A 26533-nucleotide genomic window follows, 5' to 3' on the forward strand; every position below is an offset into this window, starting at 1 on the left:
CGACGATTCCGGCGTCGAGGTCGCAACCCTGCTTTTCCAATATGGCGGTGCAGAACTGGCTGGAAGCGCTGAAAGCTGCGAAAAAAACAGCGTTGATCCAGGATGGTGAGTTTTATCTCTTAAAAGAAAACACGATGCATTGAGTCAATAAGTATACGAATTTCTTAAGTAGTCGTGGAAATGATTTGAGCACAGCCAAGCGCGCATGACAATGTGTTGAGCTTCTTGTTAACAGTTTATTAAATTAAGCCTTTATATATACTTAAATAAATACATGCGTTAGGATGGCTAGCCACTTATCGATATTTTTATGCTGTTCACTTCAGGCCGGACAACCGCATGTTCTCCTTCAAAGAAAGTGGCAAATCTTTGAACAGTTAAATATTTCTCATAATATACATTTTTCATTTGGAATGCCACTTCAAATTTAACTCATAATGTTATGGAGTTGGATAGGCTCTGGATTCCCAACACGACTCCACAATATATTAGTTTGGTTTAAGAATTAGATTTTACGTCGAGAACATTTGGTGTCGAAAACAAGTGTCAGTTATGTACGAACTTTTAATTACCTCATACTTTGTAAAGTTCGCAATAAATTGCATAATCTTGAATTGATTTGCCAGTGTTGCATTCTTTTTTTGTCTTTTTGTTGGTATTGTATTTTCTGAGATGATATGCAAGCAGGAAATTACATTGTACTGTTTACTGTACACATGATAATGAACTCGACAGGTATACAGTATATAGTACCCATGTTTTATTTTACGGTGAGGTATCTGTCATTCCACCCGTGTTTTTTAAGAAGTGGTTTCATAGTAATCACATCAAGCTTTCTCTGGAGGTACTTCTAAGTCATTTTAAGACTTTTTTTTTCTATTTAATGGTATACAGTAGCCTTAAATGTGTATTAGTAACATGCAAGATGTGCAGTTACATCAGATAGCAAAGTGTACAAAGTGATGAACATAATAAAGTTCCCTATCTGTTTATTTCTTATTTTCTTGTCACATTTGCTCCAAAATTCTGAACAACAAAGAGAAATTTGATATGTGAGGACAGTGAGCTGTATAAATAAGCATCACATAGTATCTCAGAATGCATAATATGACATTCTTAAACCCACTTAATCCAATTCAGAATTTCCCGGGGCCGGATATCTTTCTGGCAGTGCTAGACAAGGAGTCAGTCTATTGCAGGAGCCCATCGTGCACACACCTACACTCTCACAGGGCCAATTTATGAGTTTACCATATGTGTATATCTCTGACAGTGTTAGAGGAAGTCTCTTGGAGAGGCAGGGCAAACATGAAAACTTCACACTGATGTTGCCCCCAATGGTGGACTCAAAACATCAAAATTTTAAAACTGCATGATATGCCACTTATGTTTAAAATAATTTGGGAATTATAGCTTGTTCACTTGTGGATATCTTCTTTCAGGTATACGGAAAGTACATTACTTATTTTTGGATGGAAAAGAAATGGCTGAAGAGTATGACGTGAAAACAGATGAACTTATTGGTAAGTGAAAATATGTGTCCAAGTTGGATTGCTTGTCTTACAGACATATGGCGTCCTTTCATGTAGTACCTTGTAGGATGAACAAACCCTGAATACTTACTTGTGCCATACAAAACAATAATATACAGTAAGTGAAAAACATACACATATAGTTAAGCAGAGAATGGCTACTGACTAAATTGCTTGCTCAGATGTACACACCAAGTCTTATGAAATGTAAATTTGTTATTTTGTGGCTTACAGTTCATTTCCATAACTCTAATCCATGAATGAGGGGTTCTCCAAGACCCCCAATCGCAGATTTTCAAGTCTCTCCCTTTCAAGGTAATACGACGGCCAGGGCCGGATTTAGACTTGATAAGGCCCTAAGCTATTTGAGACATGGGGCCCTTTATAAGTCCAGATATTCTAAGTAATTGCCAAATATGATTTTCCGATACCTAGAGGTTTAAACTGAAATACAATTAAGAAGTATATAGATAGTGAAATAATAAATGCCTAACTTAAAATAATTTTTATTCATAATAAACTTAAAAATGCAAACTCTGGTAAAGAGAAACAAAAGTTCTTTTAAAAGGCACAATGTACAAAGATTTATTATCTAATATTTTGAAACATGGTATAAGGATTAAGGAATTATATTAAACTAAAATATTTTCTTTCTTGCCTTTGCCAGAGCAAAATCACAGATGACATCATCAAATGATAAACTGCGTAGTTTGTCACTTTCTATACACATGAGACTGAGGGAACGTAATTTATCTTGTGTCATTGTTGTTCTAAATTCATTTTTTATTCTCTTCAGCTGAGAAAAAGATCTTTCTCCAGAGCAATTTGCAACCATCATACATAGAAACAATCTCAAAACTGCTTCTACATTAGGGAATGCTGTTTGGACACGATCGTTAAATATTACCCTATACAGATCCTGATGTGTCAGACTATCCTGTTCCGATGAACCATGGGCTTGACTATGTCTAACATATTGGTGAAAATGCTTGACTTCTCCTACAAGATTCATGTCCACATCTTCAGGATATGTTTGGCATAAAGCACTAACTCCTTCACAAATCTCTTCTTCTGTAGCTTCTAATTTTGTTAGGAATGAAAAATTTTTTGCAGCACCATTGTATATTGAGGCCCTCTGTGCCAGACTTGACTCTAATGCATCCATCACAGGTATAAATGTTTTAATTCTGAACTTGTCTCTTGGCCTAAGGTTCTCTAAAGCATCATCTTCATCATTATTGATAAGCCTTCTTCTATAACTGCTTTTCTTATAATCAACATCAGGCAATTTTTCCTTTGCTTTTTCTTCAAAATGATCGAACATATCCCTGGAACCTTTAACAAAATCCGAAAGTGAAGCATACAATTTCCTACATACATCTAGACTAATTTGGGGTCTTGCCGTGATTGACTAGTCTTGTGAAATTCATCCAGCAAATAACTCCATAAATATAACATAACCATAAATTCAAACTCCTCCATTTTATTCAAAATGTTTATGGCTTGATTTCTTGTTTCGCCTTTCTCTGTAGTATCAATATGCAGCTGATGCAATGCAGAAATTATTCCATCATAACTATCAAGTACTGCACTTGTGGCCATTGAATGTGCTTCCCATCTAGTCTTTGACAAAGACTTTGGAACTTTTGAATCATCTTTGAAGAATGACAACAGTACTGCCCATCTATGTGTAGATGATGAAAAGAAATGATATATTTCTTGAACAATTCCAAAAAAGTTTACTGCATCTAAACAACAGTCAACTGCTGCTCTACCAACAAGATTCAGGGAATTACCAGCACATGGAATATACATAGCATATTTAAGTATATATAACAATTGCTCACTCAGACAATTTGTTTTGGGGGCCCTAAGCTATAGCTTGTGTAGCTTATACGTAAATCCTGCACTGACGACGGCCATGAAATTTTCTGACTTTTCATTTTGTGTTATCTTGGAAAAATGTGCCGGAATCCGCTTCTCAATAGCTTAGTAGAAATAAGTGCTTCAGTAGCACAAAGTAGTTGGGGGTCTCTGAGATTCAATCCCAAATTTCATGGAAACAAATCATTTTTGTATGAGCGTTTTTGCTTCGTTTTATATTTGAAATTTCTATTTAAATTTGTATTTTCTTTGGTTTAGATTTTCTTAGTCCTGCCTGAGACATTGCTGGTGTATAGTTTGTTGAGGAGCAAGTCCAGTTGATGTGTTTATGAACAATGAGTAAACGACCAACAAAGAAATTCAATGCAAGTGAAGCCCTGGCTGAAATAATGAAGGAGTTGTCGGATTGAAGAGGACAATGATGATGGAAGTGACACTGTGTCAAGTGATGAGGAAACAAATATTGATGAAGAAACAGCCCTGTGGAGATGCAGCAAATGTAGCTAAGAAATGACGCTGTTGCTTGCTCCCAGTACAAACTTCCAGTTTGCCAGGAACATTCAGAGCGTTCCCCTGTGTGTCTGGCCTGCAAACAAGTTGAAGTTGAGGCAGATTCTGAGTGACTGTTCTGTATGCGAACCAGACATGTGACTGACGTCTTGTTTTAGTGCTACTATGACTGTATTTTCTATGATTTGGTGAACACTGAACACGCATTACTATTACAAAGGCAACATGTAAACCATTGAAAATTGACATCACATTTACTTCATTTCAGAGGTAATAAAATTTTTTGAAGTTATTTTATTGCTTTTTAGGCAGATTTAACCAGTTTAAAATGGTCTGCAAGACGACCCCATTCAAGAACCAACCCTGGAAAGGATACCAGTCCATCACTTGGCATACTTGCACACCCCCACATTCACTTATGCCAGCTCAGTGTAGAGTTTCCAGTTGCCCTAACATGCATATCTTTTCAGATGTCAGAAAAATCCCACAAAGGCGCGGGTAAAATAAGCAAACACTACAGTAGGATTTCTTTTTTTATTTCTTGTTTTAGATTACATTTTGCTTAATTTTTGTCTTTAGTAAGAAAATGGAGGTCGAAGACTTCTATTGGTGCAGTTGGTCAATGGCAAATAGAGGTTGGGGAACCCTCCCCTCCTACACTGGAGGCCCTGGAGCCACAACTAATAAAAGAAAGCAGTGGCAACGTAAGTAACAAACTGCTGCTCTTTAATGTAAACGACTCATACATTCTAGATTGTTCCTCAAGAGTTTAGGTTCTAGACTAATGTCTTAGATTTTTAAAGGCTTGACTATTTTCTGTTTAGAAACAAAGTTATATGATGCATTTTGCCCTGCAGTTGTTAAGAAAGTAGGCATTAAGTCATCTGTATCCATTCCAAATTAAATTATTTATCTTTCTTTAGATATGGCCATAATGTCATTTCCAAGTGAAGTCTAAAGGCCTTTTAGTTTCTTGTGTCATCTTAAATCACTATCTGGCATTAGTTTATCTGTGATTTATAGAACACTTGGCAACCAAAAAGCATCAATAATTCTCTTCACAGTGTTGTGTAACTCAGACCACTGAGCAGTTTACCAAACTTCCAGAATCATGATGTGCAAGGTTACATAGCCTATACCAAATGCTAATATAAACACAAAAAATATATATTGGATATACTTGATGCTTCAATTTATAATGGGTAAAAGCGGTGTGTTGTTTCCACTTGTTTACAAAATATGATCCTTTTATTCATATCTAGAATATGGGTGTTAATTTTTTTAATTTGTTTTCATCAGTTAATATGCTGTCCTCAAGTAGTGTCCATGTGGCCACTCTGTGTTTTCACACTCAGTTGACAGTCAATACAGGTACCTGAGTAATTAATCCATAAGCTGGAGATGAAGTGTGTGGTATCTTAAAAGGTGGCATAAGCAGTCTATGTATCATGGAGTTCTCTACACCTTGGTTTCTGGCAATAAGAACCAATCATTTCTTGGAGGACAGAATTTTATTGGAGTTGGCAGAGATGGCCTAATACCTGTTTTTAGAGGAACAGGTAAAGAAATAGTAAACATGGACAGGTCTGCTGCACATAAAGTCAAATAATCTTTCAACAAAATTTAAACTTTAACCAGAATTTTATGCCAAAGAACAGAATACATCCATAAAATGTACATTTTTTTTAATTTTTAAAACAACTAGGGGGCTTTGTCCCCTGCTCGCTTTGCTCGCCCACCCTCACCCCCCGGCCAGCGCTATGTGCCAGCCACTTCACGTCTCTGCTGCTAGCGTATCTGGATTACACTTTCACCAAACAACAAATCTTTAATTCTCGCGGATACGCCTCTTCATTAGGAAGAAACACTACTTTTCCCTGATGACAACACCAATTAGACGATCTGTAAATCTCTGACTTAAAGTTTAAATACGAACAATATATTCGATCTCTTTTTGCTGTTCTGTTTATTTCACCGAGTATTAATTTCCATTTGTTTGCGGTAATGCGATCTTTCCTAAACTATTTTTGAGACTTTGAAATTTTTGTACTTCCATCATATCTAACCTGCTCTGCATGTGTATCGCACCAATGTTTTTGAATTCTTTACAAAGTTCTACTTCGTCATCAACTCTTTGTCCTTAATTTCTGGCCCCAGGCGTGGTTAAATCTCTTTCTCACGGGACGTATAATGCTGCTCATGTTGTGAAGGGGGGAGCTTATTGCACGCTAAGGAGATGCAGTCGGATCAGCTGCTGGCGTGTTGATGGCGAGCTGCGTGTTTGTTTGTCGCGCTGTGCATCAATCATTGAAAAGCTTGTACAGCAGCAGTCATTTTGTCTCGTGGGACGTCAAAGTGTCTTCCGAGAATATCACGTCTCATCTCCCTCGCAAGATTTTTTTTTTTTATAATAAGAGAGACAAAGCACTGATTTCAAAATAAATGAACAGCAGAGATGCTGACATGTTAATCAATCAAGCTCTAGTTTAAAGAGATGATTTGTAACCAGAGGTCGGTGCCACTTTGAGCAGCAGACAAGTTCACATCACCTGAACAAATCTCTTGCATATATGCCACAAAACAAAATTAGCCAAAGAACAGCATTAAGCTGATGCCTAAAAAATAATAATAAAACCAGCCAAGAAATGCACTGCAGTATTTAGAATGTTAAATGATACAGACTATATTATTAACACAGTGGACATCAGAATAGTGCATTACCAAGCCAGACAGCACATATGTACGAGGCAAAAAAGTGGAGGCTGTGCAACACACGAAACACGTGCAGCTAAACACAAAAAGAGATCAAACTACAAACATGCCCCATGTGGAGCTTCCTCTGTACAACCCTGTTAAGATTGTCCATGCCCAGATCATCTACGAACTTGGCACGTTATTAAGTCCTACTCTGTTCAGTGCCTTTGCTCATACTGTTTGATAGCTGAATTTTATTACCAATATGAGGCACTTCTGGTGAAGTATCAGGTAGATAATTACATGATTAAGGAGCAGGGTCAATGTCTGGCATTTTGCAATATCTATAATGTAATTTTTTAAAATTGATGTGTTGTGCTTTGAAATTATTTACAGTCCACATTGGTGACTTTCGATGTACGCACAACCTCCTGCCGAAGAAAATGCAGAGTTACTGTCTGTGTTAATTAACCAGTTTGGGTATAATATGTGAGCATATTTACCAGTAAGGCACATATCAATCAAAAATCGCCTGTTTGATTCTTTGTAGATGTTCAAGTATGTTCAGTATATACATTTTATCTGCTCACAGCGACAGGTGTGAAATGTGGATCAAAGAGCAGAGCAGAGCAAGGGGGAGGGAAAAAAAGGTTTGGAAATATTACTAATTAATAAAGTTAACCATTCAAAATTACGAGAAGGCCGATCTTGGAAGTGAATTGCAAAAACAGAGCTGCTAAATGCTGAAGCTTTGCATAGCACATCTGGAGTAACACAATGCCAAAATCAGCGCGTTTAAAATTAAGCAACCATTCTTTTACATTCAAATTTCAGCTTTGGTCTTCGATTAAGACTATTTTTAAATAAATTCGAATTGCATTCGATGAGCAATGTTACATTTTTTCTATTGTTCAGAAACTCTGAAAAACATATATCCTAAATAGCAGACTTTATGATTTGCATTGGTTTCAAATTAAAACCAATTAATTGTTCAGCCCTAGTTCATTTACATGATATTTTCACAATAACATTTTTTTTCAGGGCACAAAATGTAAATGCTGAAGCCGAATAAGCCATTTCAGCCGAGTTTCTTGTACGCAAAATTTTAAAAATCTTGTCTGCTCTAGAAGTAAGGAGACCTGACAGAGAGAGATGGCCCTAATTTATAACGTGCCAGAGCACTTCATGTTCATATGAACGTGCTCCCAAATTTCATGCTTCTTATCACACTTTTTCTTTCTAGTGCCACTGCGACAACCAGCATTTATCCAATTTATAAAGGCAGTTGTAACTCTGCTCCAAATCCTGTAAGATGTAATTTGCCTTTAACTGACATAAGCTGAGGTGATTGTGATTAGTTGAGGCACCCTGTTGTTTTCCTGCACTCAAGAGGAGACCACTCTGCATACATTTAATGGAGCACATTGTGGCCAAGAAGTGACATTAAATGGTCGTTCTGCTTAATTAAGGCTGGATGGGTGTGCCAATAGGATAAGAGGGTTTGTAAATTCTGTTTCTTAAAATGCCAGTGCTCATTTTTAGTTGAGAAATTATGTGGATATTAACATTATTAAAAAAATCTGTGGAAAGTAAAACATTTTAGCATCAAAAAAGAGCTGATTTTACAACATGCTAATATTTAAAATAATAATTATACATTAATGCTGTGTTCTTTTTATAGCCTGTGGTAATGAGGAAAGATACAAAGACCTGTTTCCAATGGAGAATTCGAAACCTGCCCTACTCTAAAGAAGTCTATAATCTGTCTGTGGAGCCTACAGAACGCTGCTGCATTGTGCGCACCTCCAATAAAAAGTAATTTATTTTTATTCTGTTTTATTATCAATCTATTAATTTTCCGCCCCTACTTTTTTAGCTGTGAGGATAAACCACAGAGCACAACGAAAGCTCCAGTTCTGAGCAGGATGGCTGATCATTGCAGGACACGCTTACTCCCTGCCATTCATTCATGCTATCGCCATTAATCACTATAGCATATGTCTGGATAGTGGGATGCACATGGCCTAGACTAGGCTTGAACTTGGATCATGTCTGCAACACGTGAAGCAGAAATGTTGTTTGCCTTGCCACTCTCTTGTTTTCTTATTTGGTGTTTCTATGATTGATTATGGAAACATTTTAAAGGATAAGTATTCTTGGAATGGAAGCTATGCGTTCGTTTACAGTTGTGGCACATTTTGTTGTCAGAATTTTGGAGAAGAAAATCATGCCATTACAATCAGAGAACATTCAAACAATGACCCTGGGTAAAACAGGATAAGTTCTGCATTTCTCAAGTCAAAATATAATTCTTTGCAAACATTCTATATATGTATGCCACCTGAAAATGTGTTCAAAAATAAATCGCTTCATTAAAAAAAAAATAAAAAATCTTACCCACACTGGCACTTTACATTGCAGTCTATGGAGGAGGGGCATGGAGGAAAACTTTTAAAACTTAACAAATACAGTACATCCATTTTTCAGGCATACCCTTCATTTTAATATGCCTGAGTAGGTAAGATATTTTTTCAACTTTATACAAAGCACTTTAGAACAGTTTTGTGTGGTAAATGCATATATACCATGTTTGTGAAGAAATAACTTAGACTTGTAAAATACTTATCATCAAGTATTGTGTGTTTATAGGAAGTAGACATTTTATTCAGTAAAATCTAGCCCTCCAATACAGACATATACCCGTGTCTTAAATGAAAAAGAACAGCTGTTCATTTTACTCGCAGACCAAGATACTCTATGGTTAGCTCTAATCTTCAGACATCTGACTTTACCAGGACTACCAAGTCTTCCCCCTTTGGTCTCTTCTTACTTACTGCTATGTCCAAAGAGCATCCTATATAGAAACTATTACTCTACACAGTTATTTTGTAGGAAATTATTTTATAAATAAATCATTTATGTGCTTCTTGTGCATTTGTTGCTGTGATTTGAAACATAACCTGTAGGTGTCAGCATTAACAAAGGTAAATGTGATGTCTAGGCAATGGAAAGATGAGTTGAAAGTGGTGAGTACAGACAATTCAAAAATAAAAAAATCTAATGGTGATGCATCCCTTATCATATGTGTATGCATTGTCTGGGAAAACTGTTGATCATCTGCAAAACTGCTTGTTGTGCCAGTGTGGGAAGAGGCCGGTGTGCAGCAGCCATGGTAATTTAAAGGTATTCTTCCATTTCATCAGATTATCTTGGCAGTTAACGCAGTGGATACTGTTTCCCTCTGTTAAATTATTTGTTTCTAGTGATTTTTTTCCCCTCTGCAGGTTTATATATACCGTAGTGCCTGACTAGGGAATACATTAGCAACTTGGCGTGTCAAAGATGCTAAGCCAGCTGCCTCATCAGCATTTCATGAATGTCCTTGAAATGGAGTTTAGTTTCATGCTGACTGTTTTTGCATGTGACATTATCTCTAGGTTTTGCTGCCTACTCATAGAAATTTTTAAGAATAAAATGAAAACTAGCTGCCTGTTTTGACCTTTTGAAACAACTGTTTAATAATTTATTCTTAAATTCAGTACATTACTATCAGATACAGTGAAGCATACAGTAGCTGTGCATTTAGCCGTGTTTAATTCCTCACACATAACCTTTTCTGGTTGATCCATGTCTGTATGGAGTGGTATGATGGCTCAGTGGTTGGTGCTGCCACCTTGACGCTTAAATGCGTGTTTATATCCTGCTTCATCGAATGCAATTCGAATTTATTTAAAAATTGTCTTAATCGAAGACCAAAGCTGAAATTTGAATGTAAAAGAATGGTTGTTTAATTTTAAACGCGCTGATTTTGGCATTGTGTTACTCCAGATGTGCTATGCAAAGCTTCAGCATTTTGCAGCTCTGTTTTTGCAATTCACTTCCAAGATCGGCCTTCTCGTAATTTTGAATGGTTAACTTTATTAATTAGTAACATTTACAGCTAGATCACTTTGAATTCTTGGTTTTGCTCCCGGTGACTTTAAATTGACTTGACTGGATTATTTTTTTTTTTTTGTTCTTTATTTCGCCATGTACAATTTCTTGTATTAGGAATTTGTTAGTTTTCGCATACCTCTTGGGGTCAGAGCGCAGGGTCAGCCATTGTACAGCGCCCCTGGAGCAATTACAGGTTAAGGGTCTTGCTCAAGGGCCCAGCAGAGTAGGATCTCTTTTGGCAGTGACAAGGATTCGAACCGGCAACCTTCGGGATACCAGCGCAGATCCTTAGCTTCAGAGCCACCACTCCACCCCAAAATGTATGTCCTACATTTACTGGCACTTCATCCAGGATTGGCAGTATTCACTTTAGCTCTTAGATAACCAGTGTTTGAATAAGCAGGTCTGGATTGAAAAAAATACTCTGTATGCATGAACTCAAATAATGAGGTACACTATTTAGCCAGTTTAATTTTGATGTCATTCATTATTATTGATATTTCTTGATCTTTGGTTAACTCTTTTCTCTCTTTCTAGTTTATTCCGGTGTCTTTACAAGTCATGATTATTACATCTGTTTTCCTTGTATTCAGGCCAGCATAGTGGCACAGTGGTTAGCACTCATGTTTCACAGATCTTGAGTCCTGGGTTGAAAATAAAATATTGGCATTAGCTTTTCTTCAGGTATTCCTTTCTCCTTCCACCTCCTAAAGATCTGTGTTAGGTTAGTTGGGCCAGGATAGCTGATCGGGTGGCGAGTGTATGTACTGTAAGCATACCCTGCAGTGGACTGGCACCCTGTCCAGGTGTGTCAGGCACCTGTGATGCCAGGATAGACACTGGCTTTCACTACACTGCACTGGGTGAGCACATTTGACAATGGATAATTGGATATCCTTGTGTTCAATTCTTTCATAATGCACTTATTTGTTAGTGTGGTATTGACGGTGGCTGTCCATCAAGATTTTCGTTAAATTGACTCCTATGCACATTCATTGCTTTGGCTTCTCATTTGATGCCAGGACATTTTAGCTTCAGGAGTTTTTTTTTTCTTCCACTTGCCAACAGTATGCTGTAGTGGCCAAAGATGGGACTTAATCTGCTGGTGCGCCAACTGTAAAAAATATACTGTACATGAATACAAGTGCAGATCCATAGTGCTACCTAGCCTTACAATGGTGTTTGTTACGGAAAGATACAAATAAAATGGGGTCATTTGTTTCATTGTGACTTCCTATATTGTGCAATACTATCTAGTGTTCTTTTTTACTGTACATTGCACTCCTTTGTGATGGTGGTCCATGTCAAAGGCACTGTATAAAATACAGATTGAACACTTTTGGAAAATGTTAACGGTAAGTTTTACACAGTTGTACTTGTTTGTGGTGCCTCCTTCATGTCACTCTGCTTTCAAAGTCAAGTACAGCTTTGGGTCTGCATGTGGGTAAGTCGGTATATGATTATTTGTCCACTTTTAATTACACTATTAAATGGGTTTGTGAATTTTATATGAATATTGCCAAAATATTTTAAAATTTAATATTTATAATTAATTGCTAATATATGATTATTTAACTGGTTTATGACTAATTTTTCTATTGACATTTTCACAATTAAATCTTTACCAAAAAATACATTTGTAATAGACTTAAAGCAGGAGTTTCCAGGTCTGGTCCTTGGTCATTTTTGCAGCATCTGTCTTTTAGCTTAATACTTTATGATCCATCGTTCTCCAACTGCTGTTTCAAACGCTAGATTAACTGTTAGCATGAGAAGACAAGGTTGCCTTTTGGCTTTGACTTTGTTTTGTTTATTACTTGGTGCTTGTCTAGTCCCTCTGTTTTGGATGCTGATTTCTTAGACCTCTGGACAGAGCCAGGGTTATTTTACAAGATTGGGTAGTACTGGGCCATGGCAGAGTTAGGCCAGTTGTTTTCGGATTAGTACATTTTTTAGAATTAAATCCATCAGCCATTACTGTCCTCCACAACAATATGAAAATCATGTTGGTTGGTTGAATTCACACCTGCAGCCATCCTTAACGGAGTTACTAATAACAGTGAGAGTCAATTTATGTGTGTGTAAGAATGGGCCCTGTGGTGGACTGGTGATCTGTACAAGGTGGGTTTCCTTCCTTGTGCAGAATGCTGCCAGAATACGCCTCAACCTTCTGCCACCCTGAATTTGTTTTTTGCTTGCTTGTTCTCCCCATGTCTGCCTGGGCTTTTCTCCCACATCTACCCAAAGGCATGCATGTTAAGTTGCCTGGGGATTCTGAACTGGCAAAATGTGCCAGTTGCAAGTACAGTCTCTGCTTTCCAAGTTATCTCAAGTCTGTCTACCAAAACATGGACTAAGCTGTGACTCAAATGACTTTGTTGGGGTGCCATTAAACTCAATATTTAATGAGCAACAACATAACATTCTGAAATCTGTTTAATCTGGTTCAGAGCTGTGGACTAAAGCCTACCCTGGTAGCAGTGGGCACAGGGCAGGATCCTGCCCATGCCCCCTGCTATGGCCTGGCACCTTGTGCCATGTGTCAGATGCTGCCTGGGATACTGCTGGACTTAAGACAAGGCCAGCGCAGGATTAAGCAAGTTCAGGATATGGATGGATAAACAGATAATCAACAACACGCGCCATAATGTCAGTGAAATTGCATACCCTTGGCAGAGTCTCCACTGCGAAATACAAATATTCTTCAGTTGCTTGCATCTTTTTTATGGTCAGCCACAGCAGAATATGGTATTAGAAGGTTCCAGATGTGGTGTGTGTGTGTTTGTTATATTTTCTTTTTTCTTGTAAAGTTGTATTTTGGGATGTTGGACCCAGTCTGTTTGAATTTTGAGTTGTAGGAAAATCTCATCAATTGGAGGAAATAAACTGGGGCACATAACCCAGTGGTGCTCATTTTTCCTAAACTGATAGGGCCATGGAGGGCAGGCAGAGCCTCTGATGCTCCTTTTTCATGATTTCAGGTGAGGCTTTAGTACACATCATCTACTGCCAGAAAAATACTGAAAAATCTTGGGTGTCAAAATTAGAGTTTTTAAATGTGACAAATTTCAGCTTTTTAGTTTGTTAGGAATGAAAACATAATGTACAGATTAATAACACACGGCAAGCACTGTGTCTCAAAGTGCCTCTTTTCTGTTACACTGTTATTGTTCACGTGCCACCTATAAATGGTATTTACTGTGACAGGAACCAAATACATTGGCAAGCTACTTAATTCATCCCTGGCTTTCTTCCACTTCAACACTAACAAGCGGTCAGACTAAGTGCCAGTACGTTTGTGCCCCGTCACTCTGCCACTCCTCCCAGGTGACCCCAGCCAGCAGAAAGCAGGTGCACAACATGGATGGGTGAATAGATGACTGGCTGCAGAGGTGGGGGCTCCCCGATTCAGGAGAGCGTGTAAGATGGCCTAAATATCAGACTCGACTCTCGAGATGTAGCTTTTATTCATAAAAACAGGATGAAATTGACATCCTCCTCAGAATTTACAGGTACTTAAGAGTAAATTTTTAATCTGAGGTACCTGATGCATGTTGGACCTGGGCTCTTAAGAGCGTGAGAAAAAGTGCAGTGTAGGTGCTTTTGTGTTTTATTGTACAGTAAAGCTATTATTGAGTTCTTTCACATGTTTGGGAAGTCTTTTTTTTTTTTTTTTTTTAAATAGTGTAGTATTTCTTGTTTGCAGCCCACATACTGAGTTTGCATCTACTGCTTTGGTGTACCCTTGATTTTTTTTTTATTATTATTATTACTGCTGCTCTGCCTCAATATAAAAGTTACATGTAGATATGCTGTCAGTGTTGTAGTTTGCTTCACATAAATTATCAATTAAAGTTTGGCATTCTTCAGGATACTAAAGTTCATTTCTCCTTCTCCTACTGTAGTTCAAAATGCCATTTTTTAAAATTACCATATAAATCGGGTCTTGAAACCCGAAAAATCAATCATAAAATCAGACCACGACTTATACAGCCATTCACAAATATGACACTTACACATTTTTTTTTTTGTCTCCAATCTCACATCAGTTTCTCAGACGCATTGAATTTTGTTGCAGCAGCGCAGTTACCAATTTTTTTTTATTTTTTCTTCTGATCGAATGCTCCATTGTAGATAAGGGATGCTCTTACGATAAAGGTGTATGAGGGTGTGAGATACAAAAAATACAAATCAGTGCCAACGTCTCTTCAGAATAGTTCAGGTATTACCGTGTGGTCACATAGGCACAATACATAGTAAAAAGGCCGTGTGCTCCGTCCGTGGTTACTCTCTCAGGTGGGCGTTAGCATATCATAATCTCTTGTACCAATAGCGTGAGTTTTCCGCATTCGACTTATATGACCAGCATTATAAAATACCAGAAATTATACTATAAAATCAAGTCCCAACTTCTCCACGGGAGAACTTATTCGTGAGTATATACGGTATCTTCTGGGATGTAAGCTGATAGCTTCCGTGGACTGACATGCAGATTCAGCAGACGATGGACTGACTCAGTTCTAGACACGGCCACATTGTCTGTATTTAACAGCGGACTTGTGAGCCACTTTTAGCCTTCTCACCCACGCCTGCTCTACTAGATCCCTCTCTCTGAGGTTTCAGAGCAGTTTGTTAATGTGCTTCCTGTGAATGATAAACGTATGCTGTACCTGTCAGATCATCATAAGGGAATCTTGTGGAAAGAATAGTCTGACCCAGATGGGACTGACTCAAAGCCTCAATAATCTCAACAAGAAGACACTCCAGAACAAAGGGGTTTATATTGCCACATTGTTCTCAGTGTCTAAGCACTGCACAGAAGCAATTAAAAAGGCAAATAAAATGTTAGGTTAGATCATAGAAACTGTGGGATGCTGTGCTTGGGCTTTACAATACTCAATAGTGAGACCACATCTGGAGAGCAACCTGGGAAGGACTAAAGGGCACGATCAACTGTGGCAGGCTCAGACTGTTAAACCTGATTAGCCTCGGGAAGAGGAGACCATGTGGGGACCTAATCCAGGTCTTTAAAATTCCCGAAGGCATCAATAAAGTAAATCCAGCCAAATGTATTTGACTAAATGGTGAGTCAAATATGCAAGGACACCAGTCGATTTTAAGGGGAAGTACATTTAGGACTGAAGGCAGGATGTACTTCTTTACTCAAATTGATGTAGGAGTCTGGAACAAACTACTGAGAAGAGGAGTTGAATTAGAAACCTTGACAACCTTTAATGAAGGATGTGGCTGAGATGTTGGGACAGCTTAACTATTAGCTAATTGAAAGAGCTTGATGGACTGAATGGTCTCCTCTTATGCTCATATGTCACGGCCATGAACGGGTCTGACAACACAAGAAAATCCTTTTACTTCTGATCATTTGGCTGGATAAAATTGGAAAGAGTCCTTGCACAATGGCCAAAGTTTAAAGTGCAGGATTTACTTGTGGTAACAGTTCAGTGTGCCATCTCATCCAGGCAAGTATACATTTGATAAAATAAAATTAAAGGTACACTGTATAAACTTGCAAATCAGCATGGTCATGAGTAGCAAGCCAGTGACTGTGTGTTGTGGGTGCCCAATTCACTTCCACCTGTCGATTTTCACATATCAAGCTGTACTACTAGGGTGTTGTACTGTGTTAGCCATTATGAATGTAGAGAAAAGCCAAGCAAAACGACACCTTTTATTGGCTAACTAAAAAGATTATAGCCAATAAAAGGTGTTGTTTTGCTTGGCTTTTCTCTACATATGAAGCTGAAATTGAAATTGAATGTATCATCTTAACTTCTCTGTTTTTAAATGGTTCCCTTTGTATCCTTCTCTAGCCAGATCTTTGTATGCAGTACCTTTTATATGCATCAGTCATTGTACCAATAATCACTCCTCCTGTCTGTCAAATTCTTCTTTAATATAGCGCCCTGCTTCTGTCTCTGTTAATATTTTATGTAATGCTTTTAATGTGTACTGTATTCGTCTTACAGCACCATTCATGTCTAGTAAATGTTTAGCACTATTACAAAAAAGGGTGCATCTGTGCTAAATATGAACGTTTTGAACGGTTTGTAGAATAGCCGTGGTATAATTTCACTGCTGGTGCCTTGGTGCTCAAACCTTTAGATTAATTTTTATTTTTAGTCCAGCAAAACGAGTGTATTTTTTGAGTTTAGTAACCCCATCATTTTCCCACCCTGATACTACTGTTCATTGACTGTTAGTTTTTTTAGAAATGTCCTATAAGAAAAACAGGGCAGAGTGGTGGCTCTGAGGCCAGGGATCTGCACTGGCAATGGGAAGGATGCTGGTCCGAATTCTATAAAATGCCAAAAGTGACTCTACTTTGTCGGGCCCTTGAGTAAGGCCCTTAACCTGCAATTGCCCCATCCTGGGTATGACTTTAACCTGCATCCAGCCCTGCATGTAGGCCCTCCAACTTACAGGGAAAACCTGGGGGTTGGTGGCAGAATTGGCACTCCAGCCACCATCAAAAACCTCACACTGTTTCATTCCATCCGAGCTAGTGTGGTGCTGAGGTGTCACCTGTCGCATGGCTGCACTCGGGTCCTAATCCGAGGTCCTGAGTTGGTTTGTCATGTGGTGGGTGCGTCAATGTGTTAACGGCGCGTGTTCCTAACCTCTCTCTCTATAAGAAAAACAGTGAAAACATTGCAGACCCAGGGACTCATTCTAGTATTGAAAACCATATTTTTTGTTCTGGGCAGGTAACTTCTAACCATGATACATTCCAACTTTTAAATTTGTAAAAAAAGCAAACTTTTTATTGAAAATGTCCATCCATCCTTATATATAAATTGATACTATCCGTATGTATGGTGTTTGCATCAATACCTCAACTCAGTACAAGTCAGAACCATGCAATGGGGCTCTGCCTCTGTAGTTAGAACATAATGTGACAAACATGGATGCTGTATTGCATGATTGGCTAAGAATGTTCGAATGTTTCAGTGATGCCGCTGGATGGCCGAGTATAGTAAGTCGGTGTTGGTTCGAGTAGATGACAGTAAGTTCGGTTGGTTTTTGGAACGTTGCTTTGGTGGGGCGTACTTTCCAGGACTAACATCGTCGACTGACTTAAACCCTTCGACATCTCCGGAATCGTAAGTAATTTAGAGCGTATCACCATTTGCTTGGTACGTTGAAATCTATCTTTGGGCAGTTCGGTTTTGGCATCCATCCTTCTGACATCTATTGGCAAACTGAGTAATGACGGCTGGGTATTAACAACGGTCACTGTTTAAATTTACGCCGATCTCGGATCTAAAATGACCACGGCAACATAATCATTACTCCGACTCAATTAGAATTGTAAAATACGGTTTGTTTTGAAAATTTGTTTGCCGGAAAAAATCAAATGAGGTGCGCCGAAGAACTGAGTTCACGTCTCGCAGCCCCGTTTAAACAGGAAGCTCTTCATTACATGGGCCGAAAAGGTCTATTTTAAGCACAAATCAGTGCCATGATAACAAAATCATTTCAAGGACTTAAAAAAACAAATAATTCTTTGCAGAGAAAGTATGGATTTCACAAACGTAGAATTTGTAGCCCAATTCAATCGGGATCCCAGTCGCTAGTCCATTTTTAAAAATGCTTTCTCTCGTCCAGGCGTCATCCATTCAGATTTTGTACAGCACCTCCACTTGTCTTTTCATGTTGTATGCTTCATATCTTTAGGTCATCTTTTACGCATATCCATTTCACAAGTTTGTTTTGTATGCCATTTTTATCTGGTGCTTTTCATGTTTTTCTATCATTAACATATCTTTTGTATAGTGCCTTCCATTTCTATCAACAAATCTGTCATTAGTCACTCCATATCTGCCAATTTTAAATTCTGATTTTGTGTAATAATTGTACTTTCCTTCCCATTCAAGCATATTCAGATTTGATATGGTGTGTCATTTATTACTGTTGATATCGCACTGTTCATGTTATAACCATCTACAGTATATATCTTTTATATAGTGCCTTACTGCCTGTTTTTAAGCACTATCATTGCTTAGTCATTGTGAGGTATATATATTTACAGGTTTACTTTTTCTAGAAGGAAACTGCTACTCCTCTGTTCCTCAATGACATAAAAAGTTATCATAGTGATTCATTTTGGGGGGAAAGTTGAAGAAAAAAAAAATCCATTAGCATTTAGGCAGGCTAATGACATGGGGCTTAGAAAGTGGAGGCTTTCAAGTCTTGTTGGGTCTGGAATTTATGAGGAATTTCAGCCAAGCATATTGAAAAAGCATCAGCTTGGTTGTGGTATATCCATAGAATCTACTATAGAGAGGAGAAGGAGGAGGGAATTGACAATGGATTATCCGTAAGTATACACAACTACACATATGTCTTTTTAGTTAATTCCTTTAAATCCTCTTGGCTGCACCACAGGGCCCCATGTAAACTCACCAGTTAGTAAAGTTGCTCTGCTTCTTCCCAGCTAATTGAGAGTTAAATTACAAATACATTGTAGGCCGTACCTCCAAACACCAAACTCTTACTTGCTCTTTAGCTGTCTTTATATAAACCGTGGTGGCCTCACTGTTGTTACAATTATTAAACTTAAGGCTATTTTCATGGGAGATAAGGCCTGGTCAGTCTACTGGCCCAGGTTTTCCCGGTAGTCGTGTTTATACTAGGACTTGCTCCAGGATCAGATGAGCGACGCAGCTACTGTTCAGCATGTAACCTGATCTTGAGCCGCCCTGAGCAGGCTTCACATGTGCACTAGGCCTACAGATTATTATTATTGAGTCAAAAGGTGTAAACTGCACCCAAACTTGAAAAGGTCTAATCCTGACCTGAACTACTCAAGTCTAGCTGTTGGTTTTTCCCTTGGGGTTGTTTCATACAATTGCACCCTAACCAAAGATTTGAATTCTGATCTTTCTGTCCCCATGGAGCAGAAAACTGTGAAACTGACAGTCCAGGGACTTATTCCATTGCCAGTTCTTTGGCATGTATAAGTGACATCCTCAGTAGGTGTAAGTGATGGGATTTTGCTGCCTTACCCAAGATGTTTGATACAACAATCCATTCAATGCATCAAACTTGTCTGATCATTTTCTTGTGGACCACTGTGACAACGGTTGGCCACTCTTTCTGTATTCTTTTACCACCAAACAAAAACTCAGAATTGTTTTTTATTCTACTCTCCAGTATTCTTCCCTTTGCACACCCCACATGTGAAGATACATGGCTAGGCTGATCGATGCATCGAAATTACCTCAGCATCAGCGAGTCTGTTCATGTGATGGCCAAAGTTCAGCCCAGCTTTGACTCTGAGAATGATGGGATAGGCTCCAGCGAACCCAGCCCTTAATGCATGAAGTTAACTATTTTATTGGAGAAGCGAATTGGTCAAGTTTCTCTTGTGAGCTGCGCGTTCAGCTTTACTTCAGTCAAAGTGATTCAGAGAATGACAAAATGTTGCTAATGCTGTCCACAAGCAGTAAATCAGTAAGTTGAATGTTAGTATATTTTGTGTATAATCATTTTAAAAACTTTCTATGGATTAGAGTCTGAAAATGTGTACAGCAAAAAAAAAAATTAGATTTATAAAACCTAATGTACTCCGATTTCTATGCAGTTTACTCCTTATAAATTACAATCATCTTGTAAATGTGCATACGTCAATGTGCCTCAAAACCTGCTGGTAGCCACCATGAAACAACCACCTATGGCCTATACTAATGAACCTCGCAATGCGCAGACTGGCTGGTACAGCAGCGTCCCACCTAATGCATTGAGTCACAACAGAGCATAGAAGAGCATCATAACACCTCTCCTCTGTGTACTCGGGGGTCAGGGAAAGACGTACAGCACCAGCGTCTTAGCAATGAATAGTATTGGCCATGTGACACACTGAGGGTTCAGCCAGTTACCTTATAGCAGCACCATCAGCAAAGTCGTCTTCCAATGCTACTTCACCTCAAAATAAGTGAATTGGGGTTGGGCCAGGCCACTAAGCTATGACGCTTGTCAGTCTCATCATGGCATCACAGAGGACTGGTGTGTCAATGGAATGGCACTGCTTACAGTTAACAAAGGCAGCTTCATTTGTGCCAGATGCCCTTATTGCAATATGAGTGCCGTCAATTGCTTGATTATGTTAGGCAAACCATTCACTGCTGCAAATTTCCTTTTTTTGTTGGAAAAAAAATGTTTTATGTACGTGCACCCAAGCTGTACAGAAAGTGAATTTAGCACCTCATCAGTTGGTTTAATGGGCATGGTGGAGCTGAAGCTTGGCTGAGATATTACTGACCTGTTGGCTACTTCCAGGAGAATAGGCGATATAAACTGACAGAAAAACAAAGTAAGTTCTTTAGTGCAAATAAGTAGGATTGGCTGGCTGAAACAGGACATGAAATTGAGTCTGTGCTTCATATTTATCACTTTTGAGGTATAATAAGCTTGTCATTTCAACGAACATTCAAACAAATACTCTCTGATCCAAACTGTTGTACGTGCGAGTCGTCATTTAGCTTGTTTGGCTGTATTTCCCAACTTGTTTAGTGGCGTCGTCATTTTCCACAAATGACTCCGAAATGTTGGAATTGCTGTAAATATACACAAGTTATCCAGTCAAGTTTTCTTTTATAACTCACAACTTTTGCATGGAAAGTTGTGTATACACATTTTGACCCTCTGTTTGTGGGTATGCAGGTTTTATAAATTCTGACCCCAGACTAAGCAGCGTGATTAGCAAGTACACGTTTCAAAAGATGCTAAATGCCTAGTACTGTTTAAACAACACATTTTAAGAACACACATTCAGCCAAATCCAGGAATTAAAATTCAAAATGGCAGCACCAGTCAAATTTTCATACGTAATTGAAAAGGAAAGAAATACGGTATATACTCGCATTTAAGTTCTCCCACAGTTAAGTCGGGGCTTGATTTTACCATTTAATTTCTAGTATTTTATAATGTCAGTCGTATAAGTCGAATTCCGAAATCTCACACTATTGGTCCAAGAGATTATGATATGATATAGCCTACCTGAAAGAGGAACCACGGAGCACACTATGTATTGTGCCTACGTGACCACACCGGAATACCCAAACTATTCTGAAGCACTGTTTTGTGTTTTTTGTAACGTCCTGGAGAAGTTGGACTACCTGTGCAACCTCTGTAGGGTCCAGGTATCGCCTCATGCTACCAGTAGTGACACTGACTGTAGCCAAATGCAAAACTAGTAAAAAAAACAGATAAGGAGGGAAAAATGTCAGTGGCCTCCACCTGTTACACCATTCCTGTTTAGGGGTCATCTCATTGTTCCACTCTAGTGCACCAAAGCAGATAAAACTGATTAACAACCCCCTCTGCTACTTAACTGACCAGATCAATAGCCCAGATGTTTCATTGACTTGATGTGATACTCTGATTAAAAAGTGTTCCTTTAATTTTTTGAGCAGTATATATATTATATACTAGTATATCTAGAGATATATACTCAGCAAAAAAAGAAACATCCCCTTTTCAGGACTGTGTATTTCAACAATAATGTTTTAAAAATCCAAATAACTTTACAGATCTTCATTGTAAAGGGTTTAAACAATGTTTTCCATGCATGTTCAATTAACCATAATCAATTAATTAACATGCACCTGTGGAATGGTTGTTAAGACCTTAACAGCTTACAGAAAGTAGGCATTTAAGGTCACAGTTCTAAAAACGCAGGACACTAAAAAGACTTGTCTACCGACTGTGAAAAACACCCAAAGAAAGATGCCCAGGGTCTCTGCTCATCTGCGTGAACGTGCATTAGGCATGCTGCAGGGAGGCATGAGGACTGCTGATGTGGCTAGGGCAATAAACTGCCATGTCCGCACTGTGAGATGCCTAAGACAGCGCTACAGGGAGACAGGAAGGACAGCTGATCATCCTCGCAGTGGAAGACCACGTGTAACAACACCTGCACAGAATCGGTACATCCGAATATCACACCTGCGTGACAGGTACAGGATGGCCACAACAACTGCCCGAGTCACACCAGGAACACACAATCCCTCCATCAGTGCTCAGACTGTCTGCAATAGGCTGAGAGAGGCTGGACTGAGGGCTTGTAGGCCTGTTGTAAGGCAGGTCCTTACCAGACATCACCAGCAACAACGCCGCCTATGGGCACAAACCCACCTTCGCTGGACCAGACAGGAGTGGCAAAAAGTGCTCTTCACTGATGAGTCACAGTTTTGTCTCACCAGGGGTGATGGACGAATTCGTGTTTATCGTTGGAAGGAATTGAGCACGTCTGGGACCTGTTGGATCGCAGGGTGAGGGCTAGGGCCATTCCCCCCAGAAATGTCCAGGAACTTGCAGGTGCCTTGGTGGAAGAGTGGGGTAACATCTCACAGCAAGATCTGACAAATCTGGTCCAGTCCATGAGGAGGAGATGGACTGCAGTACTTCAGGCAGCTGGTGGCCACACCAGATACTGACTGGTACTTTTGATTTTGAGCCTCCCTTCATTCAGGGACACATTGTGAAACATTTTTAGTTTATGTCTTATGGTGTTGACTCTTTTAGTGTTCATACAAATATTTACACATTAAGTTTACTGAAAGTAAAAACAGTTGAAAGTCAGAGGACGTTTCTTTTTTAGCTGAGTATATATATATATATATATATATATATAGAGAGAGAGAGAGAGAGAGAGAGAGAGAGAGAGAGAGAGAGAGAGAGAGAGAGAGAGAGAGAGAGAGAGAGAGAGAGAGAGAGAGAGAGAGAGAGAGAGTTGTGGAAGTAGCGAAAGAAATTGGTAACTGTGGTGCTGCAACAAAGTTTGATGTGTCTGAGAAATTGATACGAGATTGTAGGAGGCAAGAAGATGTAAAAAAAAGTGTCATATTTTTGAACAGGCGTATAAGTCGGGGTCTGATTTTATGATTGATTTTTTTGAGTTTCAAGACCCGACTTAAACGTTGAGTACAGTATATACGGTACATAAATAATTGGAGGAATTTAAGACGTTTGTGTCTTCATTCCACCATAAAGAATCGTGTGTAAATACTTGACAGAATCAACATTTTCAATTTCATTTTGCAAAGTAATGAGACAGAAGGAGAAACAAGTCTTACCTCGCTGAGAGTGTTGCTTAGGCTCCATAACACCTTGACTTGATTATTCGGATTGTCTTTTCAGTGGTCGGAGAGTCCCAAACACCATAAGCACATCTTCCACCTCACAGGATGTTGGATGATCTCCAGACCCCAGTATCCTGAATGTCATGATTGATATACACCTACAAGACAACTGAACTCGTGATGGCAGCCTGTTCTCAGTGAATGCTCACTCTCTGGTGTCATACCCACTCTCTGGTGTCATACCCACTCTATGAAACTCAGTTTGCCAGGCCAGTGACTGGCTGCCCTGCCTGTTTAGTGTCGTGTTTTATTAAGATCTGACATTTTTAGAACGGATGCCGGCATTTCCTTGTGACTTGAGGATTTTACGTGTCTTGTGTTTCTGGATTGTATTTTGATGGGATTTTTAAGGAAGTAATGGTGATGCTCTGCAGAAACTAATGATTAATTGTCAGCCTTTTTCTGCTCTAATACGCAGGTACTACAAGAAGCTCCATATTCCAGATTTAGACAGATGTCAGCTGCCTCTGGATCCATCAGCCCTCAGCTATGCACACGCCAATAATACGCTAATTGTCAGTGTAAGTCATTTGTTCACACTTCGTTACAAGTACTGGGAGACTGCTCACAAATTACATTCTCAAAATAGCCTATTTTTACATTAACATTCCCCTAATATACAGTAACTTATAAAATATTTTAATAAAAATTACAACTTTTTTTTTCTGCAGTACCAGAAACCCAGAGAGATTTTAAATTTGGAACATGAACTACAGAAAGAGCTGAAGAAGATGAAAGGTTCCAGCGATGGGGATGTCGACTGTAAAACACAGTGAGCCAATGCCAGTCCACATGAGCAAGAGACTCCTTTGAAATATCCTCGGCTGAGGTCCTCATTTTGCTTTTGTTGTCTTGAAAATAGAGCAGTGGTTTTGTGCATTGATTCATTGCAGCTTTTTTTTTTTATAGTTGTATCGGAATAATAAATGCTTATTTATGGCATTAGTACTGTAAGTGGTGCAAGTAATTCATATGAGTAGAAACTTCAAACATGTGGGGCTTCAGGGTCGGTCTTTTCTGTAGGTTGGGCATCCTGCAGTTAAACAGTTGGTTTAAGGCCAGTTTGCGCCATTTATGGGCTACGCTTAATAGCTGAACTGGCCATCTAACCGTTATTTGGAAAATATTCAGCCGGCTGAGCAAACATGCGTGAGTGGGATGCAAGGCGGGAGAAAAGTCTGGAAGAAGTGCAGGTCTACATTTGGACACAGTCATACACTGGGCCACTATTAACGTGACACACACTGATATGGTGTGGGAGAAAAACAGCACATGTAGTTATTGTCAAAACACGACGTACCATGTGCTTACAGCATCAAAGGCTTTGTTCACATTTGTTATTCAGTTTTATTTATTTATTTATTTTCCAGAAAAGTACAATTTAGTGCCTACTGCTAGCACCCTAGAAGACAAGGGTCACACTAATGTCAGACATGGGTGTTTTTTTGTGCTTTTTAGGGTACCTTGAGTTTTGGCTTTATGGAGGTGGAGATGTTAAGTGCACATTTTTAAGTATGTTAGGATACTGTACAGTAGGAATGCGAGTGTGTCCGAGACCATGCATTGTGATGGATGACCCTTGAGTGCAGTGCTGTCAGTGACACCAAACTGGCTAAGCAGATTAGGAAATGGATTGGCTACTCCAGGCCATGAGTATGCTATGGTGGGCTGACATCTAAAACTTGCTGTCAGAACAACTCTTTTAAATGATAAAAAAATGAAATATAGCTAATCCTCAAAAGTAGTTAAAAGTTAGAAAAAAATATATATATAAAAATATATTGTCATGTGTGGGTCACAAACTTGCACAAGAGAAGGAGGCAAGTCCAGGTTTCAAAAAAAAAAAAATCAGCTTTATTGTGGTCAAGACAGGAACTTTACCAAAGCATTTATCCAAACGGGAGATGTCACTTAGACACTTGCAGCAGCATGTAAGCAGTGATGATGACGTTGCCCTGCATTTGCGCCCTCCTTAGATCAAAAGAACAGATAGCCTTCCTGCACAAGTGTGGAGACAGAAAGTGAGTGCAAGGCCAGGTTTTAAATGTTCTCCACATCAACTAGCAGGCAACAGACGCGTTATGCAGGAAGTGTGTGAACTTGTGTCGGCGCACAGTGCAGTTGGGGGTCTCAAAAATATCACACATACATTATATACACGCGGACAAAATTGTTGGTACCCTTCAGTCAATGAAAGAAAAACTCAAAATGGTCACAGAAATAACTTTAATCTGACAAAAGTAATAATAAATAAAAATTCTATGAAATTTAACCAATGAAAGTCAGACATTGATTTTCAACCATGCTTCAACAGAATTATTAAAAAAAATAAACTCATGAAACAGGCCTGGACAAAAATGATGCTACCCCTAACTTAATATTTTGTTGCACAACCTTTTGAGGCAATCACTGCAATCAAACGATTCCTGTAACTGTCAATGAGACTTCTGCACTTCTCAGCAGGTATTTTGGCCCACTCCTCATGAGCAAACTGCTCCAGTTGTCTCAGGTTTGAAGGGTGCCTTTTCCAGACGGCATGTTTCAGCTCTTTCCAAAGATGCTCAATAGGATTGAGGTCAGGGCTCATAGAAGGCCACTTTAGAATAGTCCAATGTTTTCCTCTTAGCCATTCTTGGGTGTTTTTAGCTGTGTGTTTTGGGTCATTGTCCTGTTGCAAGACCCATGACCTGCGACTGAGACCAAGCTTTCTGACACTGGCCAGCACATTTCTCTCTAGAATCCCTTGATAGTCTTGAGATTTCATTGTACCCTGCACAGATTCAAGACACCCTGTGCCAGATGCAGCAAAGCAGCCCC

At 39.0% G+C, this 26533-nt stretch overlaps 2 protein-coding genes across 2 annotated transcripts in view; one reads left to right on the forward strand and one right to left on the reverse strand.

Moving 5' to 3' along the window:
- Positions 1-24670, forward strand: dpcd (deleted in primary ciliary dyskinesia homolog (mouse)). The gene is made up of 6 exons (XM_039734878.1): positions 1-105; positions 1443-1523; positions 4506-4630; positions 8302-8435; positions 24135-24237; positions 24388-24670. Exons 1-6 carry the CDS (start codon positions 42-44, stop codon positions 24490-24492), a joined length of 612 nt encoding a protein of 203 aa, XP_039590812.1. The 5' UTR covers positions 1-41; the 3' UTR covers positions 24493-24670.
- The window catches only part of poll (polymerase (DNA directed), lambda), a 92290-nt gene that overhangs the window by 50933 nt on the left and 14824 nt on the right, over positions 1-26533 (reverse strand). The gene's annotated exons all lie outside the window — the stretch shown is intronic.

The sequence above is a fragment of the Polypterus senegalus genome, chromosome 1, assembly GCF_016835505.1.
Source record: "Polypterus senegalus isolate Bchr_013 chromosome 1, ASM1683550v1, whole genome shotgun sequence".
NCBI classification, from domain to species: Eukaryota; Metazoa; Chordata; class Cladistia; order Polypteriformes; family Polypteridae; genus Polypterus; species Polypterus senegalus.

Coding starts and splice junctions, on each gene's coding strand:
- dpcd (XM_039734878.1), top strand. CDS start 42: ATGGCGGTGCAGAACTGGCTGGAAGCGCTGAAAGCTGCGAAAAAAACA. Junction 4,631..8,301: donor TAAAAGAAAGCAGTGGCAAC/GTAAGTAACAAA, acceptor TTCTTTTTATAG/CCTGTGGTAATGAGGAAAGA. Junction 24,238..24,387: donor ATAATACGCTAATTGTCAGT/GTAAGTCATTTG, acceptor TTTTTTCTGCAG/TACCAGAAACCCAGAGAGAT.